At 34.4% G+C, this 24,841-nt stretch overlaps 1 protein-coding gene across 1 annotated transcript in view; it reads right to left on the reverse strand.

The window, feature by feature from the left end:
• Positions 1-12,834, reverse strand: part of LOC149786362 (E3 ubiquitin-protein ligase HACE1-like) — a 142,718-nt gene extending 129,884 nt beyond the window's left edge. Inside the window, exons 1-4 of the mRNA XM_089976789.1 lie at positions 12,674-12,834; positions 9,756-9,810; positions 6,629-6,718; positions 3,126-3,230 (exon numbers count right to left, since the gene is read on the reverse strand). Of these exons, the coding sequence (XP_089832915.1) occupies positions 3,126-3,230; positions 6,629-6,718; positions 9,756-9,810; positions 12,674-12,737 (314 nt within the window). The 5' untranslated portion in view covers positions 12,738-12,834. The remainder of the gene's footprint in view (positions 1-3,125; positions 3,231-6,628; positions 6,719-9,755; positions 9,811-12,673) is intronic.
• Positions 12,835-24,841: the final 12,007 nt, after the last annotated feature.

Here is a 24,841-nt window from a genome sequence, read left to right on the forward strand (position 1 = left end):
TGGCTCTAAATCAAGTTTAAACAATGTATTTTTACCCACTGATAATGTCAAAAGTGGCAATTTTACCCACTGATAATGTCAAAAGTGGCAATGTGAGGTATTTTTACCCACTGATAATGTCAAAAGTGGCAGTGTGAGGTATTTTTACCCACTGGTAATTTCACAAGTGGCAATGTGAGGTATTTTTAGCTGCTGGTAATGTCATAAGTGGTTGTGTGAGGGTGATTTTACCTGCTTGTAATGTGCCAAGTAATTCCAAGCTCATAATGTGTAAAGTGTGAGAGAGTTTTAAATTTTCATAATATTATATATTTATAGGTTACTGCATTTGTATGGGAAAATATGAACAAGTTTTCTGGATGGAATACTGCACGAAATTGTAAGTGCAGTATATCCTTCCGACAAAACGAGTTCATATTTTCCCATACAAATGCAGTAACCTTTTTATTATATGCTCATTTTTTTAATTCTACCTAAGGTTTAATTATATAAACAAAATACACTACAAGAAACAACGTAAATGAATGAATGCCATATTCCAAACTTAATACACAAGCGCAGATTTGTCATTAAACAATGACATCATCATTAATGCGCACATAACTCCGCCCAGATAAATCTGAACTTAGTCGTGCACTCGACATAACTTTCAAAAGAAAATGGCGTGTCTAGTTAAAATTGAAATCTACAGTCATATTATGAATGAATGCGCATTGCAACGACTGTGTTTTTACCTTCTTATGTCCAACATTATGGTGTGAGGTGTGTTAATTGCTTGTAATGTGCCAAGTGGTGGTGTGAGGTGTGTTAATTGCTTGTAATGTGCCAAGTGGTGGTGTGAGGTGTGTTAATTGCTTGTAATGTACCAAGTGGTGGTGTGAGGTGTGTTAATTGCTTGTAATGTGCCAAGTGGTGGTGTGAGGTGTGTTAATTGCTTGTAATGTGCCAAGTGCTGGTGTGAGGTGTGTTAATTGCTTGTAATGTACCAAGTGGTGGTGTGAGGTGTGTTAATTGCTTGTAATGTGCCAGGTGGTGGTGTGAGGTGTGTTAATTGCTTGTAATGTGCCAAGTGGTGGTGTGAGGTGTGTTTAGTTGCTTGTAATGTGCCAAGTGTTGGTGTGAGGTGTGCTTAGTTGCTTGTAATGTGCCAAGTGGTGGTGTGAGGTGTGTTAATTGCTTGTAATGTGCCAAGTGCTGGTGTGAGGTGTGTTAATTGCTTGTAATGTGCCAAGTGCTGGTGTGAGGTGTGTTAATTGCTTGTAATGTACCAAGTGGTGGTGTGAGGTGTGTTAATTGCTTGTAATGTGCCAGGTGGTGGTGTGAGGTGTGTTAATTGCTTGTAATGTGCCAAGTGGTGGTGTGAGGTGTGTTTAGTTGCTTGTAATGTGCCAAGTGTTGGTGTGAGGTGTGCTTAGTTGCTTGTAATGTGCCAAGTGGTGGTGTGAGGTGTTTTATAAGCTCGTAATGTGCAAAGTGTGAGATATTTTTCCTTTTCATAATATTATATGTGGTTGTGTGAAATGCTTTTAGCAGCACATACATCCTAAGTGGAGGTTTGAGGCGTGTCTGCATGCTTATAAGATGCCAAGTGATTGCTGTTTTTACCTGCTCATGATGTATCATGTAGTGGTGAGAGGTGTTTTTACCTGCTGATAATGTCATAAGTATGAGGTGTTTTAACCTCTTTATAATGTAATATGAGGTGTTTTAACCTCTTTGTAATGTAATATGTGGTGTTTTAACCTCTTTGTAATGTAATATGTGGTGTTTTTACCTGCTCATAAAGTGCCAAGTGGTAGTGTGACAATTTTCCCACCTGTTCATAATGTCTCATGTGGTGATGTTCAGGTGCTTTATCTGCTTGTATTGTGTCCAGTGATGTTGTGAGGGCTTTAACTTGCTTGTAATGTGATAAGTGTACACTGTTTTTACCAACTTGTAATGTCCCATGTTTTGGTTTTGTGTTTTTAACTGCTTGTTGTGTCCCATGTTGTGGTGTGAAGTGTTTTTACCTGCTTGTAATGTCCCATGTTGTGGTGTGAGGTGTTTTTACCTTGGAATTAAAATATGTTAAGAGAATCATGAGTTCTTCTGAATTGTGCAAATCGATTTTATGGAAAGGCACCAAAAGTAAATCAGTTCTGTTTGGGTTTCAACCCATATACACCAATTATGAGGACAAAAAAAAAACACCAAATGAAAACACATTTATACAGACCCATTTCTGGCAGCCTGATGAAAATACACTTGTACAGGCCCATTTCTGGCAGCCAGATAAAAATACATGTGTACATACACATTTATGGCAGCCAGATGAAAATACATTTGTACAGACCCATTTCTGGCAGCCAGATGAAGGTGATATTCTATAGTTTCTTATTTTGCATATGGTTAGAATTTTATAGAAAAAGAATTTCCCCAGGTGTCCTCACTGGTCATACTGGCTATTTAAAAAAGACCTTGTATATCTTAGGTAATGTCCAAAGAAATCATTTAATTCCCTTTAGTTTGGTGTATGATTGATGGGTGTTATATGGGTTATAGAGTATAAAGCTTGGTCTTACTCCAGATGTGCACCTTTAAAAAACAAACTGCTAGCTCCACATGGTCATTTTCACTTCCTGGACTTCAGAGGTAAAATGGAGAAAAAAAGAGTCGATACATTTTATATTTTGGTAATTCATCCATTGCACTTTCATTAGCTGGTATTGTCTAGTTAGGCAAAATTCATTTTCCCTATTTCCATAGGTGCTAAAGATAGTGTACTTTAGGCTATTTCAGGCTGATTTTTTTAGCACAAGGAAGCAGTCATTTTAGTTAGCAGTGTGCTCAGACCATGTACAATTTCCATAAGTACAATATCCAAAGAAATGTCAGCCACATTACATCAAAGATGCATACAGGTATGCAAACATTCCCTCCACTGTGCATGTTTCAAATACAAACAACTTCACCTTACATACATCACTCTCTCAAAAGTACATAATAACTGGCACATTTATACAGACCCAGTTCTGGCAGCCAGGGGAAAATACATCTGTACAGACCCATTTGTGGCAGCCATATGAAAATACATTTGTACATACCCATTTCTGGGAGCCATATGAAAATACATTTGTACAGACCCATTTCTGGCAGCCAGATGGAGTGGTGTACAGCCTGACATGTCTTTACAGTTGACATCTCCTCCCTTCTTCACTAACATAGACAGGCATTCATAAGATCCACAGCTGGAAAAGAATGAATTTAAATTAAAAGAAAAAAATAAAAACCCAAGGACTGCACAAAATTAAGTTACAAATCACTTAATTCAACTGCAAACAATTAACAAAACCTAACCTAATACAATATACATTTTCAAATCAAAATCATCACAAAACCAAATACAGTGTGACCCCGCTATAACACGGTAGCTGGGAACCATAAAACCTGACCGCGTTATATACCGAACCGTGTTATATGCAACCAAGTCAGTTAGCTGAAGAAAATGTACCCCCCCCCCAAAAAGAAATTGTTGGGGGTGTGTGGGTAATAAATGCAGGTGGTAAAATATGTGCTTCATTGGCACAGTTACCATCTTAAATTGATGCATATTAAATGAGAAATACACCTGTAGTGAAAAGAGAGAAGACATAATATAACAGTTTACTTTATTTAGAGAACCATGAATTGGTACATATACGTGAATCATGTTTATATATAAATGTCTAATGTATAATATGAATAGAGTATCAACACCATGTACTCACCTGCGAACCTCATCATATACATTGAATCCACAATACAAGTGATTGCATCGAAAATATGGACACACACAGCTTTAAAATATTCATTAATTTTGTAACAGGTCATATTGGTCTGAATTCTGTGGAAAAACATAGCACAATTACGTAACTAATGATGAAGCAAATTTACTTTAAAGTATGTTCCAAGTCGGTAAAAGTTAGTTTGCGTTTTAAGCCGCCATTGGCATAAACTTTTTCCCTACAAAAACAAAACTTTCAAAGCACAGTTAACATGTCCAGTCACGTTGGAAAATGCAAAAATCCATCAGATTCCATCACTTTTATTTAAGTTTGATACTGACTTCCTTTGAAGAAAAGTTCTTTGCTGTTATTGAAAGATTGTAGTCGGCTTTCTTTGATGAAAGGTGCATGCGCTATTGAAGTCACCGCTAAAGGACAGCTTTGGAGAACCAAACGAATGCCCATTTCTTATTGTGGTGGCAACATCAAATAATTGTATTGCATGATTGAGACTGGTATTTTTTCCATTTGCTGAGTACGTTTTCATAACAGTTGATGCTTCAAAGGTAATCTGTTTTCTTTGAAATTTCAGCAAACTATTTTATCTGAGTACATTTTTAAAAAGGAATTGGCCATCATTTAGACTATTCTAGTTCCTGTCCTTCGATGCCTACTGAATAAACCAATAAGATGTACTTTTTTTTATACATTTGTGGTAGCAACATGATGCTGCCTTCTACACATGCGTCTGAAAATTAACAAAGGGTCAATGGATGATAGAGACGCAGGTGTTCTGATGACAGGGATTATTACAGAAAACATGAGTGTTCCGAAGGATTTAATTCTCAGTGAAAAGAATAGGAATTTTACTTACCATCCACATACAAATGTCAGTCTTTGTAATATATTAATTACTAGTGAACGGCCAAAAATCCGATGAAAGATTATGAGACAATGCCTCATCCAGTTGATCTGTTACCAGAAATGTCAACAACAAAAAAGTGGATATTTCACAACATACAAAACTCGTGCTAGATGTCAAGATAAGCGGATAATGATATAACAGTGCACTGTTTTGATGGTTTGTCAGTATGGACAAAGAATTTGTTTATGTAACAATAGATAAATTTCAGTGCATTTTATATCCAGTTTGTGGCTTCCTTTCATGGGGCCTCTGAATTTCTGCACTCCAAACCAATGGTCGTATATAAAAGTTTAAACAGCCAACAATGTTGCCAATAAACAATCCAAGTTTGCGACATTGGCGAAGACGTGATCCCAGAATAAACTTTTTATGCGTTTTTTTTTCTTCTTCTTCTTACTTTTAAGAAGAAAAGAAAAAAAAAATACTTTTTCATGTACGAGAAAAATGCATAAAAAATTTCAGGAGCCAATCCACGATCGTCTTGTATTATTCATACTTGATCTCTTCCCCAAAATGATAAGCAATTTTTTACATTTTTTGGTACTTTTTAAGAATTTTTTTTGTGCACAAGAAAATCACTTGTATATGAAATTTCGGGAGCCACGACATGACTGTTATATCCGAATTCGCACTATAACGAACGCGCTATAGCGGGGTCACATTCTACTATTACTACCAATTCTACTAATACAGTCCTACCCACTTATATCGACATCACTTATGTCAACAAGCCGCCTATTTCGACAAAAGCAAAGTCCCGGTCCCTTGGTCTACTATTACTACCAAAATTGTCATGCTTATGTCTATGTCAAGATAAAAAATAAACATACAGGTCGACAGATGCCGTTGGTCCCAGCTTGAACAAATCCTTTGTTTTCTAATCATTTATGTCGACAAGCTGCCAGTTCTGACCCATATTTTGTTCAACAATTAGTTGATCTTGCCAGCAGGCTTCAATTTTCCCGCCTAATCATTTATGTCAGCAAGCGGCCATCTCCTACCTGTACTTTATTCAACAATTAGTTGATCTTGCTGCCAGGCTTTAATGTCACAGTCAGAAAAAAAACAGGCTTTTGTTTGTTCCTATAAAGCTGGCTTTTCGCGGTGACTTGAATAAAAGCAATGAAATCTGATCGATTCTTGCATTTTCCAAAGTGATTGGTGATTAAAACAAGTTTACTGTGCTGTGATAGTTTCCTTTTTAACTTTATTTAGCATCTGTCAATGAATACAATATTATGCCTTCAGTAATCATATCAGCTGCATATCTCTTGTTCGCTTTTATGTACTTTTCACGATGACTTCTGTAAGTAAATACATGTACTGTTTAAACCAACTCGATGGCATGTTTTCATTTCCCTGCGAATAACCCCATCCCCTTGGTAGCCTCAATAAGATGGGAACAGACTGACCAAAATCTAGGACAATTTAATAAGTACATCTACTTGAAGCATGTAAATAACTACTATGCAACCATGTACTGATACCGACATAGAATACCGACATTGAATATCGTAGTGAATGTTTTTCATATCAGGATGTGACTGATGCAATATTTTATTGTGAATTTTATTACATAAAGGTAACCAAAATGTAATTTGTCAACATACAAGTGTATTTCACACTGGTTTTGGTTCATGTACTCAAAATTTCCACTGTTTGTTTGCTCAAAGTGTAAATGCTACTCACTGACGACAGGTCAACCCTTACTGACGAATTTAACTTGTATTTTTTTTCTTCAGACATGCCCCCCCCACTTATGTCGACATCCGCCTAAGTTGACAATATTTCCTCAGGCCCGAGGATGTCGACATAAACGGGTAGGGCTGTACTACCAATTCTACTAATAATACTAATTCTACTAATGCTGCTAATTCTACTAATACGACCAATTCTACCAATACTACTAATACTACCAATTCTACTAATTCTTACTTCTTCCACTGTATCTACTTACTTGGCTGCAATATGCATCAGACTGCGATGAGCACGATCACATGTGTAGTTCACATCAAAATGTGAGTTGTTCAACAGGTCCAACACGGATCTGTAGCAATAGAAAACAGAAATTAACGGTGAATCAACCCTTATCTGTAATGGAATCTATTTCATTTAAGCAGTACATTCAATGGATACTGTATGTGCTTGCTTATAAGTTGAATACAACTAGAAACTGTACAGATCAGATCTACTGTTGCATTATGTAATGGTACTCAAATGCTCTATTAGGATCACAATAGCAAGCATATTTAATTCCATGTAGAAAAATACAACTTATTCAAGTAAGTTATCCTCAAATGTGAGCCTATGAACAAACAGAAACCTAGAGATTAATACAATCAAATATTCAACCTTATTCAAACTGTTTTAATTCCATCTCATATACTTTATCTATCCATCTGTGCATCCCAACATGCTGCATTCATGTTTGATTCTCACTTTATCCTTCTAGCTGTGCATTCCAAAGTGCTGCATACATCTTTCATTCTCTCACTTTATCCTTCAGCCTGTGCATTCTAACGTACTGCAGGCATCTTTCATTCTCTCACTTTAATCTTCCACCTGTGCACACCAACATGCTGCATTCATCTTTCATTCTCTCACTTTATCTTTCAGCCTGTGCATTCTAACATGCTGCATTCATTTTTCATTCTCTCACTTTATCCTTCCACCTGTGCATTCTAACATGCTGCATTCATCTTTCATTCTCTCACTTTATCCTTCCACCTGTGCATTCTAACATGCTGCATTCATCTTTCATTCTCTCACTTTATCCTTCCACCTGTGCATTCTAACATGCTGCATTCACCTTTCATTCTCTCACTTTATCCTTCCACCTGTGCATTCTAACATGCTGCATTCATCTTTCATTCTCTCACTTTATCCTTCCACCTGTGCATTCTAACATGCTGCATTCATCTTTCATTCTCTCACTTTATCTCTCTCTCTCTTTCAAACAACACTGTTTTTACAATAAGGCTCTTACTCCACAGGAAAATTATATTATTTGTGTGTACATCAGCTCAAGGAGTCGGTGGATATAATAACATCACTTGTGAAAAAAGAGAGGCCTTCTAGCTGTATTTTGTTGTGAATGGGCATTTATTTCTCCATCTGACTGTATAACTGTTTTTGTTGTTGCATTTTCTCAGTTATTTTGCCTCTCTCTCTGTTTGTCTCTCTCTCTATGTCTTTCTGGAGATACCTAAATTTACTTGGCACACTATGGCCAGATTTGTGCTGATGTGCCAGTAATTAGAATTAGATCAGACTTAAAGACTCTTAAGATAACAATGTAACTGTGTACTTAGAAATTAAGAATAGATACTTTCATTGGCTGCCATGATTGAAAAAGTCAAACAGGTGGCATATCCATATCTACTGTCATATTAAAAGTTACTTATCACATTGTTGGAACATTTTACATACAGTACAAGTAGTTTCATATTTTTGTATGTCATTATGTTAAAACAATATCATTTTATATATGAATCTGATTGGTCCAAATAAGCCTTTGAAATTCTTGCACAGTATTGTAATTTATGACTGGCTGTGACCATGGGAATTTTCCCTGCCCTGCCTTTTGGAACCTTTTTGTTTTTTTTAGTATTACTATCAACAACTTGGTGGTGATCTTTCCAATTGATTTCCCAAGAGGCATTGGGAGAAAAGGTTAGGTCTGTTGGAATATGACCAATTTGCTGCAAAGGTGCTCATTACAAATGAAATTACAAATGAGTATTGGTCCATGACTAGAGGGTTGAGAGGTTCCAACCTGCTACTCGCACCCAACCCCTATAACAAGTGTGGTGTAAATGTCAAACTATACGTGTTAATAAACTCACCTCCTTTTGAAAAGAATGTCACTAAATGTCAGTCTCCCATCTAAAGAAGTTATTCAACCACAGCATTCTTCAAAAGGAAATAATGCAAATATCTGGTCACAAAAACATAAAATTAGTTAGTAACTATAGCCAAGTGAATGCAAATCAGTACCAGCAAACCTTGTCAATTCTCCTCCACACTTCTGTATTTAGCAGTTTCTGCATCCAGTAATATTCCGTTAAGAGAAATATCCAGCAACATGAATTTTATTTCTTCTGCCAAATGCAATACTGCATGTTACTGTATGGTGACTGTCCATGATGGAATCTTTTTGGTGGAAACATTCTAAAGAGCTACACTCAAATCCATGTGCATCGTACTTCAGCTACTCCTTGTAGCTGACCTAACCAAGAGAATTATGTAACAACACAAAGAAATTTCCTAAACCAGTCTAATTTTGAATAATTATCTTGTTTGTGACAAATGTTCTATTGATTAAAAGGACATGTGCTCTTTAAATTCTTATTTATTAAAATTTATACCGCTAAACGTTAATCATTATCAAACTGTTCAATACTGCTTCAACTCATGTCTGGAACTACTTTTCAGGTGCAATATTTGAAAAGTACAGTGGCCGAGTCAGAATAAAATGCAACAAAAAGTTCTTTCTTTCTTTTCCACTTTAAATAAAAACAGTATCTCAAAAGGGTAATGATTTAATATCAAATTTATTAAACCTGTTGAATAATTTCAAACTTTTGCTTGTTAAGGATGGTAAACCTGGAAATTCTGTAACTCTTTTCATAAATTTAATATTAAATTACCCATCTGAGGTCCTCTATGACCCACACTATCCAGGTTATCCTCTTATCAAATAAACAAGTATTAATATTCCTTGGTCAAACTTATGCAGAAAACAAATGTGCTCGCCAAAACAACACTTACATACTCTCAGGAATTATTATAAAACTGACACCTTTCCCATTGAACTGAATTATTCATTGGACACATTTTAGATCAAAAGCAAATGTACATGTGGCTTATATCCAGTATGTGCAGAAAATAAATAAGCTCACTTACACTCACATACAGACTGGAAGGATAATACAATTTACACTTTTCCCATTGGACTGAATTATACATTGTGCACATTTTACATCAAAAGGAAGTGTACAGCTGGCCTTTAGTGTACCGTAAGTGAAATGTGATCAGAATTCAATATTGGTGTCATACAGATAAATGAAGGAGTTAAATCTTACCTATGTTGGTTTCCAATCACCATTGACATCAGCATGTAAAATGCTGAGCTGTTGTCTGAAAAATAAGGCAAAATGACTTTGATAAATCAAGTGGCCATAAAACCCCGAAGAAACAATGGCTACAATGTGTTTGATGGAGGGAAAAACTAAACAATATCTTTGTTGGAAGGCAAAAGCTACACAATGTTTGTTGGAGAAGAAAAGATGTTTGTGAGAGGGAAAAAGCTGTTCACACAACATCTATGTCTGAGGGGAAAAGGCTAGACAATAAATTTGTTAGAGGGGTAAAATCTAGACATTTTATTTGTTGGTGGTGAAAAGGCTACACAATTTAATGTTTGTTGGCAGAGAAAAGACAATATAATATTTATTAATATGGATAAAGCTGGACAATATAATACTTGTTGGAGGGGAAGACATTGCACAATATAATGTTAATGTAAGTTATTTATCAGAATGGTCAACAAGTTATCCTTTAATTAATTTTCAGATGATGATTTGTGTCCGTAAAGACTTTCAACAATACATGTATTTGGTAATTGCAAATTTGGAGTCCAAAGCTGATTTTTGCACTGAAATAAAAATGTCTGCTCTGCAACATAATTTTGCCCTGAAGTTAATGATATCTGCTAGCATAATAGATTTCTGCATTGAAGTCATTGATGTCTGTTAGTGTAACACAATTCTGCCCTGAAGTCAATGATATCTGCTAGCATAACAGATTTATGCATTGAAGTCACCAATGTCTGTTAGTGTAACATAATTCTGCCTTAAGTCAATTATGTCACCTAGTGTAACAAATGCCTGCACTGAAATAACTGACATCTTCTAGTGTAATATATATATATATATATATATATATATATATATATATATATATATATATATATATATATGTATGCCTTCAATGAAGTTACTGAAGTATACTTTGACCAGAAGTCATTGATACCTACTAGTGTAACACTAACATATTTTTGCCTTTAAGCCAATGAGGTCTGCTAAGTGTAATATTTTGCTTTGATGCTACTGAGATTTGCAAATATTTTTTTGCCTTTAAGTCACATATATCTTGCTGGTGTAACAAACTTTTACCTTACATCTGCTAGTATAACATATTTTTAGCTTGAAATCACCAACTTTTGCTAGTATAACATATTTTTAGCTTGAAATCACCAACTTTTGCTAGTATAACATATTTTTAACTTGAAATCACTGACTTTGCTAGTATAACATATTTTTAGCTTGAAATCACTGACTTTTGCTAGTATAACATATTTTTAGCTTGAAATTACTGACTTTTGCTAGTGTAACATATTTTTGCTTTGAAGTCACTAATGTCAGTTCTTGTGAAAAAAAATTGTATTTCAGTCACTGGTACCAACTAGTGTAACATATTTTGACCGTGAAGTTACTGATATCTGCAAGTGTATGTCAAATGATAAACCTTGAGAAAATTGTTGCTTACTACAGGCCTAAATGTCCAAGAAATTTCCAAAAGTGGAAGTTATTTATCCCCACCTATTTTAAGTATGAATTTGTGCTCCTAGTGTTTGTTCTTGACCATAAACTGTATATCAGGTGGGCCTGAGAAAGTCTTACATGGCCCTTCTTCACTGGAGCACTATTAGTTATTAAAAATAATTACTTTTCTCACTATCTGGATAATTGTTCTGCAAATGGAATACCAGAGCTGACAGCAAAGATATGAGAACTGTGAAGGGCAGTGATGAAAAACCTCAAAACTTGAACAAATTTGCAGGTATCTTGTTGCCAAATAGGAAGGTGTTAACATTATTTTTTCAATTCATAAACTGGAACTCTGAACTGGTTTTGATAAAATCTGGCCATGAATAATTCTTGTCCACAATGAATCTAGTAATCCTGACACCCAGGGCTGGATCCAAATGATGAGTCACATAACCATGTTACTTTGCATGTGCATACCATCAAAGACAGTTACTCTGTATCAAAACGTCATTATCTGGATGAGCCAGGATTTATGTGACTTAATAACTGAAAGATCATACTCATATATTAATGTTAATACAATTATGATATGGAGTGCAACTAATTAGGGTATATGTAGAACTCCTTGCACCATGTGATTAACCAAGGTTTTTCACATACTGTCTGACATTGGCATATGGTATTGGTAGCAATTACAAAGTTCCACCTGCTTTACCAATCTCATTTCATGTACAGCAGGTTTTCTTTTTACTTTTAAAATACAGCCTTTAAAGAAAAGTCTTAAACCTATGGCATTCCCACAGGGGGTTGTATCATTGCTTACAATTTAACTATCAGTCATACATATATATATATATATATATATATATATATATATATATATATATATATATATATATATATATATATATATATATAACTGACAGTTACATTGTGAGCAATGATACAAGCTCCTGTGTGGCTTTCCTTAGTGTAATACTGATACAAGTCCAGTTTTTAAGTGTTTATTGTGTACTATGTCAAACTGAGAACTCTACCAGTTGAAAACCCGTTCTTATCGCATACTAACTGGTTACAGAATTCTAATATCTCATGATAAACTTATTATTCATACATTCAAAAATCATTTTGAAAAGCCTTTAAAGATATGCACAATAAGTAAAGATTGGCGTCCAAGCGCGATGTGTAAGAACTATTACTGGTATGAGGCGAGAACTGATGTGTCTGTAGTGAAGATTTCACATTACTGTGGTCAATAAGGTGTCATCATTATTGTTATCCCCTTGTCAGCGAAATATTAAGCTCTACTTAATCGATATTAGACTAATATGTGTCTTCACTTGTCAACTTTTAGATCAATATTAGAACAATGAGGAAATGCAAATTTTTCACTTTTATGGGGAATTAATTCTTCATTTTGGGAAGGCTAATGATAAAACATAAAGTAAAACCTGATGGAAGTTCCAAAGTTCTTGCACTTCTCAAAGAATGTGCAAGATGCTGCAAAAACTCCATTCTCTACGTATTTTCTGTTAGCCACTCATGCCGTAGTCCTTCCCATGTGATGATTGTTTTGACACTAGAAATAACATTTTTATATGCCAACTATAATTAGCACTTATTGATTTAGCTCGGATACGATCTGTGTTCTGTTCCAATTGCGCCTCATTAAGTTTGTTATGAAAATAAGTTTGTGTTCCAGTCAATACATCTTGGAGTTTATGTCTTTCACAAATATGGCATACTAAAGCTCAGACATCGACATACTCTTGGCAATCATGAAACGTTGATTGTTTCACATTTGCAACAGAAAAGAAGCGCATTTGTAATAATAATAATAATAATAATAAGTTATTGGCAAGACAATGAAATGCATCAATACTTTAGCATTCGCATACCTTCCGGTTTGATTTTAGTCCTTGCCGATTGCCATAACGCAAAATACAAAGGATATACAAATGCAGTAAACTTACTCATTTTACTCATAGATTTATAATTTCCTAGCTTGATTGTTGTCAGGTGGGCCCTAACATTGTCATCTTGTTCGCATTTCAAACCAAACAGAATCTGTTTATGTAAACAGTACAGCCACTATCCTTTTCTGATTTCAAGAAAAGTTCATACATATAAACTGTGTCATCTGCAGCCAGTATTTGCAATGTTCATTTTTAATGTCTACTTTTTAAATGAACAAATAAAAAGGCATCATTAATCTAGATGTGAGTTCAAATGGACGTAATTCCCAAAGTTACGGAAATTTACTGAATTGTTTAGAATCTATCCAAGAAGGCGAACTCAAATATATTGTCTGAAAAATAGACCATGTAAATAGGGTGGCCGTGTTATTAAAGTAACAGTGACAGCGTTAAGGACCCCTGGCCATAATCAGGATAAAATGTATACATTTATCAATTAAATGGAAGCACGTTTTTTTTAATGTACCTAATGGTTTTCGTTTTTAAAAGTGTGGGTACAGAAACAAACGGGAGGATAATCTAATACTAGTAGTATAATGGGCCACTTAAGCGACAATGGGACCTTAATGTTAAAAATGGGTATATCAAAATTGGCCACAATAGGACTTTAACATGGGGAATATAGGGCCAGCACTTTGGCGACAGTGGGACTTTAACATGGGAATACAGAGTCACTTTAGCGACAATGGGACTTCCATGTTAAAAAAAATGCCGGGGCCCTATTGGGTCTATGGGAATTGAACATGGGTGGGTCTGTCTAGGGTCAACGGGAATTTAGCATAGGTTGGGCCCGTATACGGACAAGGAATATACTGACGAAAGGTTGTGCCTGTATAGGGACAAGGAAAGTTTAACATAGGTTGGGTCTGTATACGGACAAAGGAAATTGAATGGATTGGGTCTGAATAGGGGCAAAGAGAAATGAACATAGGGATGTATAATGACAGTGTATTGGGACTGTATAGGGACAATGTGAATTGAACATAGGCATATAGAGTGGCAATGGATTGGGACTATCTAGCGATAATGGGAATTTAACATGGGGAATACAGGACCAGCACTTTGGGGACAATGGGACTTTAAAATGGGAATATTTAGTCTGAGTTTCCTCTGACCCATGCCACCCCATTTTTGATATTTGGACATTTATGGTGGAGTGTAGGGTCAGAGTCCACTGCTTGGAAGTTGGAATTCGCCAACACCATTTGGTGTCTGCATAGGGTAGCCGCTAACAAGCCGGCCTACAATACGATAACGACCTTTTACCGATATATACCTGAAATCGATAGGAATATGATTTATTTTCTCAGAAATTCTGAGTATAGCATTCGTTATATCTACATTTTCCAACAGTGTGAGCATTGTTCGTTAAGGGTGAAAACTTAAGGTACTATGTACAAAACTTGCATTGTACGCTTGCTCTTGCCTCTTAATATATCTCCATACTTATGTACCATATCACATTATTAGTTTAACTATGATATCCATAAGCGTTTGAAACATATCAAAACATCTCTAATGAAACCAAACTTACGCTGATATCTAAAAATACATTCAATGGATTTCTGAGTCTGGCAAGTCAGTGTATCTTTGACTGTACTCAATATCAGATTGGGTGTAAAAACAAAACCCTCATATTCATACAAGAAGATATGTTGAATTAACCGCTATGTATCTATATTTTGTGTAATGTTTGTTCATGAAAACCGTAGTGATCATCTATTAACAAGATATTTTATATCCAATTTTTTTCTATGGGACTATAATCTAATTGTTTAAATAGATATTTCATATTAACTATAAACAGATGTTACATGATAAAAATGATAATATCTATAATAAATCTTTTCATGAGTTTGGGTTTATTTCCTATAGATTGATTGATCAGCTGGGTTTTTAGAAGAATTATGTTATTTCCATTGGATGGGTCAGTTAGGTGGGTTCTTTTGCGATGCTGGGGATATTCTAAATGTCACGTAGTGAGTAAGAGAAAATTAAAGAGCGTTTTATGACTTCATGCCTGTAAATAAGTGGTTACAGCTGGATAATTCATTCATTCTTATTTCATGTGTTCTTGTAGTAGATGTATTTAATGTTGTGTTTAGATATTATTTGAGAGGAAACATTTGTCTGGATTGTTCATTGGAATGACAAAGTTCTCATTGGACTGAAATATTATTCTGGTACTATTGTGAATTTATTCGAGTGAGTTCTGTACGATGCCATTGTAATATATCAGGACAATGGCAAACCAGTACATTTGAGGATCCGAAATTCAATCGGAACATCCTAATCTTTTGCAACTGCGTAAAACATTTTTCGGATTATTGTGGATTAAATTCATAATACTGTAAGTTATTCTTAATTTTTCATTTTGTAACTTTGATAATTAAATGCAAGTTATACAAAACATCTTGGTTTTACTTATTTCTGTTACAAAGTTTATAATCATATAGTCGTAACACTAATTGGGGGATCGAATTTCAGAAATATTTTGCAAGATTAAAATTTGTTTTTGAAATTTAATTTCATTTTGTTTTGGACTTTTCTTGGTCCCAGTTCTTTTGATTTCACATAGTGGAGCCAACAAGCTTTCACAATGCCGTCTAGGTGTACCCAATAAGTGGAAGTGATGGAGTGTTTAAGGAAAGATGAGTTGCTAGAGCCTGCCAGCCACTATTCTCTTTCGAACCTGAAACCATATTTGAAAAACAGGAAATTAAAAGTATTTTGATAAAGTATTTTGTGGAAGAGAATATTTTCGATACAAGTGTTTTGATTTTAATTAGTCAAGTGTATCCGGTTCTAAAATGAAAATCATAGAATTGAAATTTAAAACACCAGATATAAATTGAATTAAAATACTTAAGCTTCATTAAGAAATTATAGAAATTTAAACTGAGAAAGACAAAATATTGCGACAAAAACAAACATAATTTCAGAAAGAGGAAATAAATTCAAATTAGGAAGGAAGGAAGTGAAAGGGAAGAGCGACAAACGCAGATGCAACAACAAATAGAAGAGAGATAGAACAGAAATTGCAAATACAAAAAGAAGAGAGTCAGATGGAAATACAGATAGAAAGAGAAAAGGAAAAAAGGGTAATTCAGTTTAAAATTCAAATAATTAGAGTTGGGAAATAGAAAGCACACCCCTCATGAAACTTCAGGTTTTAATGTTACCAAAAATATTAAGTAGATCAGTATTTTCCACATTTCGAAAAAATAGCTGAAAATTAAAAATGGCCAAAAGAACATTGGAATCAGTTGTTACGAAGTGTACTTATCAACAAGGCTCGTGAAGTCCATATTGGACTCATTTGTTACGGAGTGTACTTATCAGCAAGGCTAGTGAAGTCCACATTGGACTCATTTGCTACGGAGTGTACTTATCAGCCTGGCTCGTGAAGTCCATATTGGACTCAGTTATTACGGGTGTACTTATCAGCAAGGCTCGTGAAGTCCGTACATCACTGCCAGTAGAAGCATGTGCTGATGATGTGTTAAGGAATGTATCTTGAAGGATTATTAGTTGGTACCTGAATCATCTCAATAGAACCGTAGGAATTGTAAAAAATAAAATAGCCAAACCTATGTCGAGTTGGCAAGGGAAAAGAACAACTATTTGATAGGTGGTGTGCATATACAAGGTTGATAAAGATTATGACAACCTTAGACAGCTCATATTAGTCAAATAGTTCAAGAATTGGGTCCACAGTGACATCAAGACTTACTTGATGAACACCATGCATACACTTTGGGAAACTCTGCTCGTACAACTGACGATTGTTCCTTGACTAACAAGGTTTCATTTGACAATAAGTTTTCCTCTCAGCATTTTTATTTTTAGATAAGAAAACATCTCAGGTTCATACGAGTACTTAGAAATCTTAAACTGGTACAACTTATAAGAATAAAACTTCTGATAACACTGATCAGAAATCCTCTTCTCTTCGTAAATGCACTTATTGCAGAAAAGCGCGTTATTTCTGATTGCTACAAGTAAAACAATAAGCAACATAATAATGACAGAGATATTCAAAGTACTCTTGTTTCTTAGGAGTCATTGTCATGGCCATGTATTGAAAGCAACACATTCGGTGGATAAAACAAAGCTCAGTCGGACATTATTATGGGGAATTATGAACCATTTATGTCGAAATAATCAATAACACTTACTGATGATTCTTCCAATCATATCCCTATTAAAATATTAATGGATACAGAAGCTTCTCAGAATAGTTTATTGTCAGGTACTTTGCATTTATATGAGTAGTCTTCTTCAAATGAAAGTGTTCTTAGCAAACGAGCAGAATACAACTTTGCTAATGTTCCTCTTCATTGGGTAAATTTGTGATCAGACTTAATTTCAGGACATGTGACCGTGGGAGCGGTGACTTCTTTACTTAACGAGGGTGTTCATTTATTGATAGGTAATGACTTAGCTTGAGATAAGATTGCGGTTAATAATTTGGTTAGTCCATTTGTAGCTGACAAGCCTTGTTTAGATGAAGAAGTGGTTCTTACTGAGAATTAAATCCCTGATTTATACCCTGCTTGTGCAGTTATTAGCGCTATGGCAAAAAAGGCGATTGAGAATGATGTTGATCTGGAAAGTATTCCATAGGTGACACATTTATTGATCAGTCTTTTGATGATGTCACTTTTGTTCCAGGTTTTGATCAATCACAATGTATTGATCGTTGTGATTCTCATTTTACTACTCATTCGCTCACTTGTAATCAGGGTGACAAAAGACAATCACTTGTTGTAGAACAGGAAAAGGATCATGAAATCTCCTGCTTGTTTCAGAGGGCGATTAGTGAAACTGATTCCGCATTGGTACCAACTTGTAATTTCCTGAAAATGGGGTCCTTATGAGACAAAGGAGACCATCATGTACGAGTGGTCAGTGAGACATCACGCTGTTGTTCCTAACTCGTATAGACAGAAACTTCTTAGTATACCCCACTCCTTTAGCTGGTCATTTAGGAATTAATAAAACATCTGAAATCATTTTTGATGGCCGAAAACTAAATGTTATGCTTCCAAATACCGTAGATCTTGTAAAATTGAATGAAAACCCGATCAGATGACGCCTAAGGCTCATCAGCAACCTATTACTGCATCTAACGAACCATTTAGCAGAATAATGGTAGACTGCGTAGTCCACGTTCAGGTTAAGCAAATAATACTTGTTGATCATAATGTGTGCGTCTTCAAGATTTCCACAGGCTATTCCTTTACACAATTTTAAGACTAAAACAGTAGAAAAAGTCTTGATAAAGTTCCCAACACTATTTGGCCTTTCCAAAAGCGTCCAGTCTGATCATGGGTCTAATATAATGTCTGGGATTTTCCAACAAATTATGTATGAATTAGGTATCCAACAATTGAAGTCCTCTGCATATCATTCTGAAGGTCATGGGCCTAGGAAAGATTGTACCAGACTAAAAAATATAAATTCGGTCATATTGCTTTGATACCAGACAAGATTGGGATGATGGTGTTCATTTACTTTTGTTTGCTTTTAGGAAGTCATATAAAAATCACTAGATTTCATTCTTTTGAACTTGTGTTTGGACTTAAAGTTCGTGGACCATTTAAGTGTTAAAAGAGAAACTTCTTTCAACAGAGGATTGAGAGATTACTTTTCTTGATAAAGTCTCTGATTTGAAATATAAGCTGCGAAATGCATGTGAAGCAACAAGAGACAATCTTCAATGAAGCCAATCAAAACTGGCATTAAGGTATGACAAAACTACAAAGGAAATAACGTTTCAGGCTGGTTGTAAAGTTCTGTCTCTCTTGCTGTAAGTCAATGTCCTCTTTAGACTAAGTAGTATGGACTTTATATAGTTAAAAACGTTAGTGACTTAAATTATAACATCAACACTCGTGGAAGGCGGAAACAGAAACAACTTTGCCATATAAAATGTTAAAAGAGTATGTTGATAGAGGTAGCCCTATTAAACATTCAGCCAGTTTAGTTGTACCTGTTCCATACAGTGAAGATTTAAATGATGGCATGTAACCTGATTGCAGGCACTTTCATTTAACCCGCTTTCAAAATACAGAAATATTGGAGAATCTAGACCAGAAACTTTCACGCTTACAGCCGCAAGAACAAGTGAATTGAAACAACTGTTATGTGAATATGAGCTGTTCCAACCCGCACAAACAAAATCTACTATATTGTTGAAATTGTCGATGATTCTACACTAATAAAATAGCATTCTAACAGGATGAATCATTCAAGTAGGAATGTGTGCAAAAGGAATTTAAATATTTGTTGGAGAATGATTTTATTGAGTCGAGCAAAAGTAATTGGATTTCGCAATATTCTCTAGCGCTGAAACCAGATAATACTTTCCGTATGTGTACTGGCTACAAAAAAGTGATACGTGTCACAAAATTGATTCATTTCAAATACCAAAAATCGATGAATGCATTGACAATTGGAAATGCAAAACATTTCACTAAGCTGGACATTTTAAAACGGTTCTGGCAGATTTCACTCACAGAATGAGCAAACAAAATTTTTGCATTTTCAGCTCCAGATGGACTCTACTAATAAAAAAATCTATGCCATTCAGTATAAAAAAAATTCTCCGTCAACAGTCTCGATTTTAATGAGCATGGTAGTATCGGGTATAGATGATTGTGATGCGTACATCAGCTATGTTATTATATACAGAGACATCTTGCAAAATCACCTGGAAATTATCGGTAAATTACTTGTTCATCTGAGTGAGGCAAAATTAACAATTAGTTTAAGTAAAAGTGAGTTTTGCCGAGCTTGTATTACATTTTTAGGACATATTGTTCGACATGGACAAGTTAAACTTGCACACGTTAAGGATAAAGCTATCAGTAAAACCAACTGATGCAGTTTTTGGAGACGGCTGGATATTATCGGAACTTTTGCTAAACTTTTTTCCATAATTGCTCACACCTTGACCCGTTTGTTGAGGAAGAAAACCATTCCACTGGTTTGAAAAATGTCAGAAGGCATTCGATAATTAAAGGCCATTCGTAAAATTGCACAAATTCACTCAGCTCCAGATTTCAACCAATCATTTAAAAATGTGTTCTGATGCAAGTAATATAGGGGTTGGTAGCGTAGTAAATAAAGAAGACAAAAATGGTGCCGATGATCCAATGCTATTTTCTTTAAAAAAAAAAAACAACACAGAGAAATTATTCCACTATCTAGAACGAGCGATTGGCTTTATGTCTGGTTTTACAATACTTTGAGGTGTATAATAATTCAGCTGCTTCTTCGATTATTGAATTCACTGATCACAACTCCCCATCTTTCATCGATAAAATGAAAAAAGATCAGAGACTGTTGATTTAGAGTTTGGTGCTGCAAAAATATATCGACATTTCGCACATGAAGGCAAAAGAAGATGCATTTTCACGTGTATAAAAGTACTCTATTGCTTTATTTTGCAAATATTTTTGACAACTTTCTGTGTAATTTTATATTATTATTATCATATGTGTGTTTGATTAATATGTAAAAGAAAGATTTATTATACAAATCTTTATTTTCTTTATGATTGGAGGTACTATGTATCTATATTGTGTGTACATTTTGCTCATGACTGTAAATTGTAGCGATCATCTATAAACAAGATATAACTAATTTTTTGTCCATGGTTATAGATTATTTTTTCAAAGATATTAAATAGGAACTATAAATAGGTATTAACAATTCTTAATAATAATATCTATAATAAGCATTTTAAACGAGCTTAGGTTTATTTCCTATATATAGATCAGCTGGGTTCCTAGAAGAATTAAGTTATTTCCCACCGGATGGGTCGGTCTGGTGGATTCTTTTATGATATGGGGTAGTTGCAAAATGTCACGTGGTGAGTAGGAGAAATTAAAGACCGTTTTATGACTTTATGTCTGTATATAAGTGGTTACAGCTGGACAATAAATTCATTTTTATTTGACATGTTCTTGTTGTAACATCAGTCTACAGATGTATTTAATGTTGTGTTTAGATATTATTTGAAAGAAAACATTTGTTTGGATTATTCATTGGAATGACAAAGTTCTCATTGGACTAAAATATTATTCTGGTACTATTGTGAATTTATTCAAATGAGTTCTGGACGATACCATTGTGATACATTAGGATTTTTGGCAGACCAGTACATTTGAGTATCTTAAATTCATTCGCATTTGGTTCTTTTGGACTTGAGTAAAATATTTTTTCGGATTATTGTGGATTTAATTCATAATGCGCTAAGCTACTCTTTTAATTTTTATTTTATAATAATGAAAATTATTAGTAAATTTGATAAAATATGTTTGTTTTGCTTCTTTCTGTTACTTAGCTTAGGAACATAGAGTCGTAACAAACTTACATTTAAATACCACTTTTCATTTTTTCTATTTCAACGTCCCCACATTTGTAAACAAAATGAAATGTTTTCATTCTATGTAGATCAATGTTTATACATGAATGTTGACAAAATCTACACAGAATGTCATTTTCTTTCAACAATAAAACCAATGTTTCAGCACATTTAGTACACATGATTTAAAATGCAATAAACAATAAATGTTTTAAACATCATTTTTGGAAACCTGCTCGCGACTCATGAAATATATTGCTATCATCAGACAACAAAGGAGTACACTGAATTCATGACTCTTTGCTAATTCCTTTATCCAAAATACGAATTAGACTCTGTTATGTATATTTCATGCAATTTATATTTGATTTAATTTAATTGTTTGTTTGTTAGTTTTAAATTTCTTTTATTCCATTACATGCTATTGTAATGTTATTTTATTTACTGGATTTGATATTTTCCAGAAATTCAGTTTGACCTGACTGTTTTTCGTTTACACCTAATAATAGAAACTTTGTATGTAATGCTGACCTAGTTCCTGGCCTTGATTCAGAATCAGTGGGGGTTGAAGTAAACAACTTATATATATATATATATATATATATATATATATATATATATATATATATATATATATATATATATATATATATATATAATTCTTTCTTAGTGTGAGATTAAAAGATTAAAATCGAAGCCGTACTTTATGTTACACATGTGAAAAGCTTCTATGATGTTCTAGAAGCATGATCACGTGACCCTCTTACGGGAATCTGTTATGCGTCTTAGTGTATAACTGATTTATATAGAGACTTTGGGCAGTCGGGCTTTCAACCATTGACCCTTAAATGTGTTTTGTTATGACCAGTTTGAGTTGAATTTTTTTCCCTTCAAATTATTTTGATTTAAGGAGATTATTTTCCCCGGAAATACGTGTGCTCTAAATTAATTCTTGGACAAGGACAGTTATCGAACTTTACAAAGAATTCAAACACGTGACTATTATTTTCTGTGATTCAACTAAGAATTTTTGACACATCAGGACGACACTGACCACAGCATACGTCATCGCCTTGCATTTTTGATTTCATCGGGATTCGAACTCAGTTTCTTTACGACTTTTATTACTAGAACTTCTATTTTGCAGTTCTTGGATTATTCTTGGATTATTTCTGGATATGATTCATAAAACCGTAAAATCGTTTTCTCATTTTTACCTTGTTTTTCTGGGAAATAAATTATTTGTTAAATTTTACAAAGCTTGTTGTCTTCACTCTTTACTTGGTGCGTTTTTTAAGAGCCTAAACTTAACAAAAGAAAATTGGGCGCTCGGCCTTGGTATATATGAATTTTGGCTAAAATATTTCAGATAACGTTGTTTTTTTTAAATATTAATTCCCCTAGGTTTTTAATTTTTTTAAAATCCCAAGTATTATTTTACCATTTCGAAATCTTTAGTGAAATCAGGAAGCTTTGTTTTTACAATGTTATAAAAAGTCGAAATCTTTCTTTCAATTCATACCCAGGAACACGTAGACCTTTTGAAAAAAGATGAATTGATTAAACTTGCTAGAAAATGTGATCTTTCTGAGGCAAAGACTTCCTTTACGAAGCAAGAAATCAAAAATATTTTAGTCCAGTGTTTGGTGGAAAAGAATGTTTTCGATAAAAGTGCTTTGGTTTCGATCAGTAAATTTGTATCAGACTCGGACATAAAAGCAAAGGAATTAAAATTAAAATACAAGATGGAATTGAAGTTAAGGAAACTCGAACAGCAGAAAGAGGAAAAACAAATGCAGTTGCAGTTACAGAGAGATAAACAACAAAAACAAATGCAGTTGTAATTGAAGAACAAGAAAGAACAAATGTTATTATAGAAAGGGGAGAAACAAACGTTACAGAAAGAAAAAAATCCAAATGCAATTAGATAAAAACAAAAGAGAGAAAGAAAGGCAAACGCAGTTACAAAAAGAACACATGAAGTTACAGGAGAGAGAGAGAGAGAGAGAGAGAGAGAGAGAGAGAGAGAGAAATCCAGTTTCAGAAAGATAAAGATAAAAACAAATGCAATTAGATAAGGAAGAAAGAGAGACAGACAGATGCAAATGCAAATGCAAAGAGAGAAGGAAGAGAGGGAAAATCAATTTAGAACTAGCAAGTGAAATTTATGTTCTCACTTCACATGCAAATTCAAGTTTTGATATTACTAAGAATATTAGGTTAGTGCCCCCTTTTAGAGAAAAAGATGAAGACAAATATTTTCCTTATTTTGAAACAGTAGCTAAAAATTTCAAAATGGCAAAGGGAGCATTGGACTCAAGTATTACAGTGTGCACTTTTTGGCAAAGCCCGAGATATATATGAATCCATGTCAGTACAGCAGAGTGCAGACTATGATTTGGTGAAGGAATGAATCGTAAAGGGCTATGAGTTAGTCCACGAGGCTTATCGGTAAAAATTCAGAAACTATAAAAATAGAAGCTGGACGAACTCATGTCGAATTTGCTAGAGAAAAAGAGTAGTTATTTGAAAGATGATGCTTAGTCAAGAAAGTTGATCAAGACTATGAAAATGTCAGACAACTCATATTACTTGAAGAGTTCAAGAACTTTGTCCATACTGACATTGAAACTTACCTTGATGAGCATAAGGTCGAAAACGTTGGAAAATGCTGCTCGTACTGCTGACGAGTATTCTTTAGCTCATAAAGTTTCTTTTGTAAATAAGACTTCCACTCAGCAGTCTTCAGGCAGAAAAAGCATTTCTGCCTAATACAAGTCCTTTTAAATATCAATCTGGTACAACTGTTAGAAATCAAATCTCTTAAAAATTAAGCTTCTGATAAGCTTGATCAAATTTCCTTGTCTCTTCCTACGTGTAACTATTGCAAGAAGAAAGGACACGTTATTTCTGATTGCTACAAATTGAAAAACAAGCATCAGAATCATGACTTACCTATTCCAAATGCTCTTATTTCTAAGAGGTCAAGGTCACGGTCATGTACTGAAAGCAATACATTTCTTGGGTCTAATAAACCAGACTCTGATTTTAATATGGAGAATTATACACCATTCATGTCGAAGGGTTCTATATCACTCTTAGGGGATTCGGCCTATCCCATTCCTATTACAATTTTAAGGGACACAGGAGCTTCTCAGAGTCTTTTATTGTCAGGTACTTTGTCTTTTTCTGAGACGTTTTCTTATGATGAGAGAGTTCTTATGCAGGGAGTAGAGTGCAGCTTTGTTAATGTTCATCTCCATTGTGTA

The sequence above is a fragment of the Sinohyriopsis cumingii genome, chromosome 12, assembly GCF_028554795.1.
Source record: "Sinohyriopsis cumingii isolate HCF-2022 chromosome 12, ASM2855479v2, whole genome shotgun sequence".
Classification (NCBI taxonomy): domain Eukaryota; kingdom Metazoa; phylum Mollusca; class Bivalvia; order Unionida; family Unionidae; genus Sinohyriopsis; species Sinohyriopsis cumingii.